At 39.4% G+C, this 12815-nt stretch overlaps 1 protein-coding gene across 13 annotated transcripts in view; it reads right to left on the reverse strand.

Moving 5' to 3' along the window:
- Positions 1 to 12815, reverse strand: part of PRR14L (proline rich 14 like) — a 57798-nt gene that overhangs the window by 24583 nt on the left and 20400 nt on the right. For all 13 annotated transcript variants that reach the window (XM_072723294.1, XM_072723291.1, XM_072723295.1 and 10 more), the window contains one exon: positions 9888 to 9960. In XM_072723294.1, coding sequence (XP_072579395.1) covers positions 9888 to 9960 — 73 coding nt within the window. The remainder of the gene's footprint in view (positions 1 to 9887; positions 9961 to 12815) is intronic.

Below are 12815 nucleotides of genomic sequence, written 5' to 3' on the forward strand. Positions count from 1 at the left end.
TCCTTCATTTTATCTGCTCGGAAAACTTCAAAATTCTTCACCCATCCCCAAACTGTTGACTGTGCAAGTTATTCTACCCCAGAGTCTTTACCTGCTGGAAGAACACCGGTTTCTCAACTTAGCTGAGAATCTTAGGGAGGAGGCAGGGGAACAGTCATTTATCTCCTAGGTGGTGCAATGCCAAAGGCTGGGTGGGAAACAGGTTGTGTACACTGACTTTGAAATCTCAAAGAATTTTAAAGGAAAGTTTGAGGCAATTACGTTTATTAGAAAGCATCCTAAAGGCTATGGAACACTGACCCAGTCCTCTTCTGTAATATGGGGAGAAAGATGATACCCACTTTGCAGAACTTATAAATATGAGTTAATACATGTAGAGCTCTTAGAAGTGCCAGAGTCTACATTTGGTTAGGGTTAGCCACTCCCTTGGGTTCCTACTCCCTTGCACAAATATCTCTAGCAAAACCCCTGTGATAGTGTTTCTCAGTTATTTGTTTAATATATCACCTCTGTGAGACTGGAGCACTGACCTTGGCACACAGCAGGTACATAAGAGATACTGTCTGAATGAAGAATGAGAAAGTTAGGGAAGTTGTTCAAAGTATTAGGTTTACTCCATCTAGCAACTCCACTTCTGGCTATATATCTAAAGGAAATGAAATCACTATTCTGAAAAGATATCTGCACTGTCATGTTCACTGTAGCATTATTTACAGACGTGAGACATGGAAACAACCCTAAGTATCCACTGATGAACGAATGGATAAAGAAAATGTGGTATATTAAAAAAAAAAAAAAGTATTTAGGTATCCTAGAGGGTGGAACACATAACATACTCTGTGAAGTACAGGCCCATTTTCAGAAGTACAGGCATTTCATGACTTCAGCTGAAGGCCGTAGATTTGTTGTTTTATAATAACTGTTTAAAGAGTGCTTATATTTGCAGAAACTGACAAACTAATCCTAAAACTCAAATGAAGATGCAAGGGACATGTAACAGCCAAAATGATCTTGAAAAAGAACAAAGATGGTAGATTCACACTTTCTGATTTCAAAAACAAAGTTGCAGTAAATAGGCAGTGTGGCACTGGCAAAGGATAGATTTAATAAAGAGCAAGGGAATTAGAACTGAGAATCCATAAAGAAACTCTGACATTTATAGTTAGTCAACCGATTTTTGACAAAGGGACCAAGAAGAACAGCTTTTCAACTAATGGTACTGGGACAACTGGATATCCACATGTAAATAAATATATTTGGACTCTGTCTCACATCACACACACATAATATTAAAAGCAGATCAAATAACTGAACGTAAGAGCTGAAACTATAAAACTCTTAGAAGAAAACACAAGAGTAAATCTTCATGGTTTTGGTAATGATTTCTTAGCTAAGATATTGAAACACAGTGATAAAAAGAGTAACAAGAAGACTGGTAAGTTGCACTTCATCAAAACTAAAATCTTGGGGAGCCTTGAATGGCTCAGTTGGTTAAGTGTTTGACTCTTGATTTCGGCTCAGGTCATGATCTCAAGGTCTTGAGATGGAGCCCTGTGTTGGGCATGAAGGCTGCTTAGGATTCTGTCTGTCACTCTCCCTCTGCTCCCCCCCCCCCCCCCCGCCCTGCTCACACATGCACGCACTCTTCAAAAAAACAACAAAAACAAAAAAATAGGGATGCCTGGATGGCTCAGCAGTTAGTGTCTGCCTTCGGCTCAGGTCCTGATCCGGGGATCTGAGATGGAGTCCCGCACTGGGCTTTTTGAAGGGAGCCTGGCTTCTCCCTCTGCCTATGTCTCTGCCTCTCTCTCTCCCTCTCTCTGTGTCTCTCATGAATAAACAAAATCTTTTAAAAAAATAATAAAACTTTTTGTGCTTCAAAGGACAACCAAGAAATGAAAAGGCAACCCACTGATGGGGAGAAAATAATTGCAAATCATCTATCTGATAAAGGATCTGTGTTTGGAATACATAAAGAATTCTTACAACTCAATAATAAAAACAGCAGAGGGAGCATAACTCCCCATTTGTTAGGTGCAGGCTGGACATAGTGACTTCCTTCAAAAGAGGACAGTAAAGAAATGGGGTGAGGGACATAACCTAACAGTGGAGAACCCTGACAAACACTACTTCATGTTTACAGTATGTACCCTTTATATGATATGATGAAAGGGGCACTTTACCTGTGATTTCCGTCCTCCACAGCCATAGTCTTATGATAAAAACACAAGACAAATCCCAATGGAGAGCCATTCTACAATATATCTGACCAGTAGACCTCAAAATTCTCAAGGTCTCTCCAAAACAAGCAAAGTGTGACAAATTGTCACACCCAAGAAGAGACTAAGGAGACATGAGCACTAAATGCAATAAGGTATCCTGGATGGGATTCCAAAATAGGAAAAGGATATTAGGTAAAAACTAAGGAAATGTGAATAAACTTCAGTTAATACTAATATATCAATATTGGTTCATTAACTACAGCAAATGTACCTACTAATACATTAACAATAGAGGAAATTGTCCATGTTGGGGGTAGGAGGGTAGTTAATGGAAACTGTGTAGTATCTGCTCAATTTCTCTGTAAATCCAAAACCATTCTAAAAAGAAATTATTAACTTTTTGAAAAGTTAAAAAAAAAAAGCAAAGGATTTGAATCAACATTGTCCCAAAAATATATGAATGGTCAATAAGCACACAAAAAGATGTTCAACATTATTAGTCATTAGAGAAATGAAAAAACCACAATACCACTCCATACCTCTTAAAATGGCTATAAATCAAAAGATAAAATACAAAATAACAAGTGTTGGACAGAATGCAGAGAAACTGGAACCTTCATCTGTTGCTGATGGGACTGGAAAAGTTTGGCAATTCCTTAAAACGTTGAACACAGTTTCCATATACCCCACCAATTCTACTAGATAACTACTCAAGAGAACTAAAACTTGGGGCACCTGAGTGGCTAAGTCGGTTGAGTGTCTGCCTTCAGCTCAGGTCAAGATCCCAGGGTCCTGGGATCAAGCCCTGAGTCAGGGGTCCCTGCTCAGTGGGGAGTCTGCTTCTCCCTCTCCCTCTGACCCTCTCCTTGCTCAGGTTCTCATATTCATGTACACACTCTCTCTCAAATGAATAAATACAAAATACTTGTTTATTCGTTCATTCATTCATGAGACACACACACACACACACACACACACAGAGAGAGAGAGAGAGAGAGAGAGAGAGAGAGAGGCAGAGACATAGGCAGAGGGAGAAGCAGGCTCCATGCAGGAAGCCCTATGTGGGACTTGATCCTGGGACTCGGGGATCACGTCCTGAGCCAAAGGCAGATAGATGTTCAACCACTGAGCCACCCAGGGATCCCTAAATAAAAAATCTTAAAAGAGAACTAAAAATTCATATCCACACAAAACCTATACACGAATGCTGCCAGTAACATTATTCATAATAGCCAAAAAGTGGAAATAACCCAAATGTTCATCAGATAAATGGATACAATGGGGTATTATTCAGTCATAAACAAGAATGAAGCACTTATATATGCTAGATCATGGATAAACCTTAAGGAATTTTTTTAAAGATTTAAATCTTTAAATCTCCCTGCAGGGAACCTGATGCGGTACTTGATCCCAGGACCCCAGAATCATGACCTGAGCCAAAGGCAGACGTTCAACCACTGAGCCACCCAGGTGCCACCTTAAAAATCTTTATGCCAAGTAAAAACAGTCATAAAAGACCAGGTCACATTCATATAAAATGTCCAGAATAGGCAAACCTATAGAGACAACGCCAGATGGCTGGAAGAGGTTGACGGTAAGGAAGAACAGGGCAGGAAGAATGAGTGCTAATGGGTATAAACAAGGTTTCTTTAGGAAGTGATGAAAATTAAATTAGGGTTATGGTTGTGTCTATTAAGTATAGAAGAATACCACTGAACTGTATACTTTAAATGGGTGAATTTTATAGTATGTAAATAACATCTCAACAGAATTATTTTTTTAAAAGTGCTTACACTCCAATTATAATACAAGTAACATCAGAAAACTTAAAGACCTTTTATTGGCGTTATTTCCATATAACCATAACTGGGGACAGACAGCTGGAGGCTGCCATGGTTTCAATAGCATTTCTGTCAAAACCTTTCCTGGATCAAAATTTTAAGTAGACAGACTACGGACACTAAGTATGACATCAATTTTGGCATATCCTACATCTTGTCCTCAGAAAAATGTGCAATGGGTTAGCAATATGGTAATGTCTTATAAAAGGAAGCTCTCCTGTGTGGAGGCTCACAAAGGCTACCTACAGGTAGGACGACATCAGACAACCCTACAAGCTATTGTCACCTCCTTAGCTTCCCTGACCACTGAACATTTGGCTTTCCAAATTACAAATGAATTAACAATGAAAAAGGATTCAATTCCTTAACTGGAGCTCATATATTGCTGGTTGGAATCCCAAAGGGTACAACCACTCTAGAAAACTTATAAACACATTTTCCAAATGATCCAGCAGTGTCATGCATAGGTATTCGCCCAGGTGAAATCATAATTCATGTTCACGTTAAAACTTGTACACAAGTGTTCAATGCAGCTTTATTCATAATTGCCAAAACTGGAAACTCCAATTTCCCTCAAATGGGAAATAAACAAGCTATGATACAACCAGACAACAGAATATTCTTCAGCAATAAGAAGCAATGAAGTACTGATACACACAGCTGTATGGATGAATCTTAAATTCTATGCTAAATGAAAGAAGCATAGACTCAAAGGCTTCTCCTCTATGATTACATTTATAGGACATTTTGGAAAAAGTAAACTATAGGGACAGAAAAAAGATTGATGGCTGCTAATAGTTGAGGCTGTCAAGAGGGATGCACCATAAAAGAAGCCTGTAAGAAATCACTGGAGTGATGGAAATGTTTTGTATCTTGACTGTGGTGAAGTTACACAACTGTGTTTGCTAAAACTCACACAGCTGTACAGACACAAAAAGCGTGAATTTTATTTTACTATTATTATTTTTTTTTTAATTTTTATTTTATTTATGATAGTCACAGAGAGAGAGAGAGAAAGAGAGGCAGAGACATAGGAAGAGGGAGAAGCAGGCTCCATGCACCGGGAGCCCGACGTGGGATTCGATCCTGGGTCTCCAGGATCGTGCCCTGGGCCAAAGGCAGGCGCTAAACCGCTGCACCACCCAGGGATCCCTTTATTTTATTATTTTAAAGAGATTTTTATTTATTTATTCATGAGAGACACAGAGTGAGAGAGACAGAGACACAGGCAGAGGGAGAAGCAGGCTCCATGCAGGGAGCCTGACATGGGACTCGATCCTGATCTCCGGGATCACGCCCTGGGCTGAAGGCGGTGCTAAACCGCTGGGCCACCTGGGCTGCCCCAAAAGCGTGAATTTTAGTGTAGTTAAGTTATACCTTAATTTAAGAGAAGTAAAAAAAAAAAAAAAAAAAAAAAAATTCAGTTCCCAAAATGTCTACACTTCTTTCACATTATCTATTAAATGGGTGTGGTACTGGCTGATAATTCAACTTTTTCCCCCTAAAATGTGAACCGTAGGAGGAAAACGACGTAAACAGGGAATATAAACAAGAAATATTCTTTCCAAGTTATATATATACTTAAAAATCAATAAACTGCAAGAGTCTAGATGCATACAAAGCATAAGGAGTTTATTAATGGGGTTCATTCCATCTACCTATAATGCTTAATTTATTCACATTGACAGACATACAGGGTTTTAAAAGATCATTTCAACTTTAATTCTTTCAAATAATTCAAACTATATAGTTCCTAAACTTATATATTTTTTCTCTCCTTGACGCTTTCACCTCTACATCAAAATGTATTCCCTCAAATGCTCTTCCGATTTCTTGTGACTCTCCTACTTCAGAGAATTCCCAAATAAGCCTTCATGGAGATTACTACTGTGGGAATTAAGTCACAACCTTCCTAAACCAAGCCAGTTACAAGGAACTCTTGGGGAAAAAAATACAATAGAAACAAACAAAAAAAACTCTAATATAAAATATTAAACAGAATTATGGCAAAAAAGCCACAGCAGCAGAAAGGGAGAGACAGCAGTCAGTGCCTGACGGGAGGACATACTCCCTTTGTGAAATAGCCCCTCAACCAACACCCAACACTGCTCCCCCATGCCCAATTCTCATGGATCTGCCCTCAGCAATAGAGAAATAAGGAACGATCTGCGAAATAGCAGCTCACCAATTAAAGATGACTTTTCATTAACACAAATGTCCTTTTAATTTTTTTTATTTTTAAAGACTTATTTATTTACTTATTTATTCATTCATTCATTCATTCATTCATTCATTCATAAGAGACACAGAGAGAGAGGCAGAGACATAGGCAGAGGGAGAAGCAGGCTCTTTGTAGGGAGCCCGAAGTGAAACTCAATCTCGGATCCTAGGATCACACCCTGAGCAGAAGGCAGACGCCCAACCGCTGAGCCACCCAGGCATCCCCACAAATGTCCTTTTAAATTGTTAAGCTTGGGGCACCTGAGCCTTTGGCTCAGGGCATGATCCCCGGGTCCCAGGATCGAGTCTTGCAATGGGCTCCCTTCAGGGAGTCTGCTTCTCTCTCTGCCTATGTCTCTGCCTCTCTCTGTGTCTCTCATGAATAAATAAACTATGTTTAAAAAAAAAAAAAATGTTGAGCTTGTTCTAATTTCACCTAATTGAGCCACAGCAGAAAGGACTGTAAAGAACCTTAAAATTCTGCATACTAAAAAAAAAAAAAATCTGCATACTATGCTAACTTGGAAGTACTATGACTAGGACATTTATTTAGAGAAGGCAAAACAACACATCAAAGGGAGAGTGTGGTAGCCTTAGGTTCACTTGCTGAACACCTCAGCGCAGGGGAGCCAAATTCATTCTTCAGGAAATTTATAAATTATCACACAGCACTGGACCTTCCAGGTGCCTCCATTTAGAATAAGCAAAACTGAATATAAATAAAACTATATAAGCAATTTGTGCAGCATTCAACAGAGCAGATACTTAAAGGTAGGAAGGACTTACTAGTTTTTATCAGGAAGATCTACATCTAATATGTGCAGGGCCAGGATCTGGGGCAGAGTGAAAATTCTGCAGCTGGGGCCCCCAGAGAGAGTGTAAAACTGTTTCTAAGAAACATTACTTACTTCTCAATTCTGTAGTAAATGAAAAGGTTGCCAGATGCTTGACCTTAACCCTGGCAAAGCGAGCTGAGATGCTGGCCAGACTACAGTAGAGCATGTGTATCTGTTTAATTGAAATCCAGGGCAGCAGCTTATATGTTCAATTCTTTCAAGAACCTGCCTGTATAGAACCTTCCTTTCTGCCTTGGTATGATTGGTTGGGTGGAGCCTGTTCCCTCATGTGCAACAAAGAGACACATTGGAAGGCTCTTTGGAGACTGAATGGAAGAACATATCACAGTTAGGCACTAGGTCACTGCTGCTAAAAACTTTAGTAGAGCTCCTGTTTTCAAGTTCCTCCGTCTCAAACTGAGAACCGTGCACACACAGCTTTGTGCAAGAAAAGTAATTTGTTTTCCCAATTTAAGTCATTAAAGAAGAATTGTGCGGATCCCTGGGTGGTTCAGCGGTTTAGCGTCTGCCTTTGGCCCAGGGCGTGATCCTGGAGTCCCGGGATTGAGTCCCACGTCAGGCTCCCAGCATGGGCCTGCTTCTCCCTCCTCCTGTGTCTCTGCCTCTCTCTCTCTCTCTGTTTATCATAAATAAATAAATATTAAAAAATAAATAAATAAAAAATAAAGAAGAATGGTATTAGGATAGGAAGAAAAGTGCCACAAAGTAGTTTATCTGAAGATATTGAAAAATATCTTCTGAAAAGAAGAGCTCATCTTATCCATGTCCAATGTAGACCAGACTTTTAGGTAAACAGTAAGAAAGTAAGTCTGAGAAGGCAGATTTCCTCATAGAAAATAACTGATTCTCCTGTTTTTGTTTGTGTTTTTTTTTTAAAGATTCTATTTTTTTTAAAGTAATCTCTACACTCAACATGTGGCTCAAACCTACAAACCCAAGATCAAGAATGCATGCTCTACCAACTGAGCCAGCCACGTACCTCCTTTTTTTCCTCTATTAAGTAATTTCTATGATCAACATGGGGCTCAAAAACTCATGACCCCAAGATCAAGAGTCACATGCTTTACCGACTGAGTCAGCCAGGCACCTCCTAATTCTCCTGTTTAACGGTCACTTCAGTTTTGTTTTTTCATTTTAAGATTTTATTTATTTATTCATGAGAGACAGAGAGAGAGAAAGAGGCAGAGACACAGGGAGAGAGAGAAGCAGGCTCCATGCAGGGAGCCCAACATGGGACTTGATTCTGGGATCCTGCCCGGAGTCAAACGCAGATGCTCAACTGCTGAACCACCCAGGCCTCCCATCAGTTCAGTTGTTATATGAAATGTAGTTCAACAAATAGAACCAAACTTTATGCTAAGATGTGGGTGAAAATATACCAAAGACTCAATAGAGCAATGCTGGAACCTTGCTGAGAAAATATTTTTTGGGGGGGAAAAGGGGCTAAAATGGTCCCAAGTAAGGTCCTAGGAACTGAGTGAGACATGTACAAAAGGACATTTCTCATCTTCAGAGTTTTAATCTATACTGGACAGTCAAGTCTTTGAGCCACAGAGGAAATCTCTAGCAGCAGGAAGCAGGGTGATAAACTGGGACAAGTGCCCTTTCTCTTAAGGACAATTTGTGCTTCCTTTTCTGTCTAGGCTGCCAAGAAGCAGAGAGTCCATTCTGATGTTTTATCACAGTAACAAAATGCTCATATAATTACACACACTTGCTCTATTTTCTCTGTTTTTTTGTAGTTTTGATTACTCTATATTTTTAACCTTAATTACATAATATATACACATAATTCTCTCTAAACTCACCTAAAATTATTTTCAGCCTGAGAAAATCTTGGCTCAGCATTCTCTTTCTTTGGGTGTCAGTTTTCTCCTCAATCAATCAAAAGGTGGTATCTCAGATGCCTGTATCCATTTATTGTTTTGAGAAGCAAAACAAAGTAATGGAACTGAAACTGCTTCAACAATTCTTTTTTTTTTTTTTTTTTAAGATTTTATTTATTTATTCATGAGAGACACAGAGAGAAAGAGAGACAGAGACACAGGCAGAGGGAGAAGCAGGCTCCATGCAGGGAGCTCGACATGGGACTCGATCCCAGGTCTCCAGGATCACACCTGAGGCTGCAGGCAGCACTAAGCTGCTGCACCACACCATCGGGGCGGCCCTGCTTTGACAATTCTCAAGGTGACCTGGAGTAAATGCTGCTTTCTCCTTTCCCCGCCCAGGGGAACAAAAACAGGATGCACTTCACAGTGCTGCACTGGACTGGGTCAATTCCTCCCCTTCTATGTTAACCTTTCCAAACAGGCAGTTTAGTTTAATAAAATCAAATAAAAGATTTCACACTAATAGGGATTCATTATATAGAAAGGGGAAGCAAATTATTGTCAAAACTAAGGCACTCCTTGGGATAGCTGGCTGGCTCAATTGGAAGATCACATGACTCTTGATCTCAGGGTCGTGAGTTCGAGCCCCACAGTGGGGGTATAGTTTACTCAAAACCAAACCAAACCAAACCAAACCAAACCAAACCAAACCAAACTAAAAAAACCCCGAGAGAACCTAAGTCACTGCTTGATAATATTAGGTGTCTTCAAGTATGTCAATGGGTAATAGCAAGATTTTCTATAGTTAAGTCCATCTTGCAAGGCAGGGACTTGCAATTCCAATGCAAAACAGAAACTGTGAACTAAAATAATGAGTGTAATAAGTGGAAAAAGAAAAGACTAGAGAAAAATAAATACCTTTGCTCCTCAGACAGTCTTCAGGGAGGCCCGTGCATAAATGTTCTTTGCTTGACTGCATCAGGAGGTCTTCCTGCAGAAAGAAAATCCAGTGGTCAGTGGGGATTCAGATACCTGAGCTCATGTAATTACCATCTGAGAAACTTCTTTATGACTCTTGGAAATTTGCTAGCAGCCACAAAGATTGGCAACTGAAGGAAACCTCAAATTTAAAGAAATAAAATCAATAAAAACTGACACTTCTCTAGAATTTGAGCTTGAAAAGCCAAGTTTCCTGAGGTCTAGTCAATAACAGAGGCTTAAAATGCTGACCTGCAGCTCTAAACAAAAACCTATTAAATACCTTCTGAATCAAGAAACAGGTTGCAATGTAACCTTAATTTCACCTGAAAGGAAATATCACCCAAACTAGGGATGCCTGGGTGGCTCAGCGGTTGAGTGTCTGCCTTTAGCTCACGGTGTGATCCCAGAGTCCCAGGATCGAGTCCCACATCAGGTTCCCACATGGAGCCTGCTTCTCCCTCTGCCTGTGTCTTTGCCTCTGTGTGTGTGTGTGTGTGTGTGTGTGTGTGATGAATAAATAAAACCTTAAGAAAAAAAAAAAGATAACCAGTTTTCTCCTATAGAAGGAATTCAGAAAAATGGGAGGGGTCAGTGGCAGAATGTGCATCTCATGGCAGCAAATGGCTTCAAGCCCCAGGAAGGAAGGGCTTACCAACTAGGAGACATTGACAGACCTAAGATCCCTACTTATGCTAAAGCTCTCCTTCTGAGTCACCTCTTTTCCCCAGCCCTAAGATTTAAGGGTTTTTTTTCACACTGATTTAATTGTTAAGTGAAAGATACTGACATGGTATATTTCTAAATCTACAGATAGTGATACCATTACCACAACTTTTGATAATTTTTACAGCACTTTGAACAAACAAACCCAAAGCAAGCAAAAGTCATTTGGACCCTAAGCAAAGTTCTGTAGTAGAAAACAGAACCCAGGACAGGGAGGGAAGATAAAAACAATGGCAAGAACAGGTGGATACAGGCAGAAATAAAACATTATCTTTGGAACTCAGAGCATAGACTATCATATGTGAAGCAGGACTATTCTTTCATTTCCTTAGTGTGGAATACTTTGGCAAAGCATGAACTTAAAAACAAGTATCTTCCAGATAACTTATGGTAACACTACCATGTTTGACAAAGAAGTAGGAGTTCTAGCATGATGTCAGACTGAACTTATTTGTAAAGAAGAGAAAGCTCTTACTTACCATAGAAGGAATGATGGGATTATAAAATCACCACTGGGCGACCATCACAGTAATAATTATTTTAACCAAGAATCATCAATGGATGTTAAAACTAGTGGCTAAAAGTTTGAATGAGAAACAAAAATATTTACATAGTCTCAAAATCTCTCTCCACAGATACTTAATAATTCCATAGGGGAAAACAGTAACTTCAGAGAGGAGAAACCTAGCTGACTCCATCTGAACTAAGCAACCAACTTCACTTCCCAGGAATGAAGCACCCTAAAGCCATGTGCCTCCTGAGAGAACGCACCAAGCAACAACATCATTTCTGTGGAATTCTTGCTGCCAAAATGCATAATCAGAATCTAATCATGAGGAAACATCAGAGAAGTCCAAATTGAGGGAAATTCTACAAAATAAATGGCCTGTATTCTTCAAAAGTGTCAAGGTCATGGCTGAGGAATTGTTACATATTATTGGAGATTAAAGAGACGTGCCAAATGAATGCCACAAGTGATCCTAAGATTTTTCCTAGACCAAAAAAACCATTTTCTTTTCTTTTGCTACAAAAGACATCAATACAACAATTGCCCAAATTTGAATATGGTCTGTAGATTAAATAAATAAAAATGCGTCGATCAGTGTATTTTTGATCTGCTTGATTTTGATCAATATACTGTGGTCATGTAATAGAATGTCTTTGCTAGGAAATACACATTGAAGTATTTAGGCATCATGTCTGCAACTATACTCTCAAATTATTTTATTATTTTTTTTATTCTCAAATTATTAAAAAATAAAAAAGCAAATGTGACAAAATGTTAAACTGAGGAATCTGCATGAAGGGTATTATAGGAATTCTTTGTACTATTTGTGCAACTTTTCTGTAAGTCTCAAATTATTTCAAAATTAGAGGCTATGGCAACATCTTTATTTGTTGTTATTTGATCCTTTCTCCAAAATGATTCTTCTCTCGGTGTTCCAGTTCTCAGGGTGAACATCTGGGGTATGACATTAGATGCTATTTAGAATTATTTTTTCAGGTTAATACTTTATAAAAAAAAGGCAGAGTTCTGGAGTAAAAGATTATGGAATGAGGAATCAGACAGGGCTCTGTTTCAACTTCAGGACTCCTACCTACTAGCTATATGCACTAAGAACAAGCTTAGTGGCTGTAAGAATGGGGACCATAGTAACACCTAGTAAGACGCCCTGTCAGCACTGGTGTTCCATAAAATAGAAGCTCCCATCATCCATTAGACCTTGGACACTTGTTATCCCCTTCTGTGAAAAATGCCAAATAGGACTATCACCGATAGATTCTAGTATGTCATCTGGAGTGACTAAGCTTTTCTGGGTCTAAAAGGACCTCTGCAAATTGGGAGCTGAGCTCCAGTCAGCAACATACAGCTTCCATATAGTTCCTTCAGAATAAACTGTGATGAGCTTGTGCAACTAAACATATTGGCTCCTACCCTTGGAGGGGCTGCTAGAATTTTAGTTTTGCTCTACCTGCTACTCTAAGGTTCTTAGCTGAACACTCAAAATACCCTGGTGGAGTGTCAAGCCAACTGCTTCAGTCACATCCCCTTCTCCTTGGTTAGTCATGATATGTAGTAGGGAAGGAGAGAAGCAGAAGCTAGAAATAAGTGATTTCCCTCTCCCTCTGCCTTGCTGACTT

The sequence above is a fragment of the Vulpes vulpes genome, chromosome 10 (assembly GCF_048418805.1).
Source record: "Vulpes vulpes isolate BD-2025 chromosome 10, VulVul3, whole genome shotgun sequence".
Lineage (NCBI taxonomy): Eukaryota > Metazoa > Chordata > Mammalia > Carnivora > Canidae > Vulpes > Vulpes vulpes.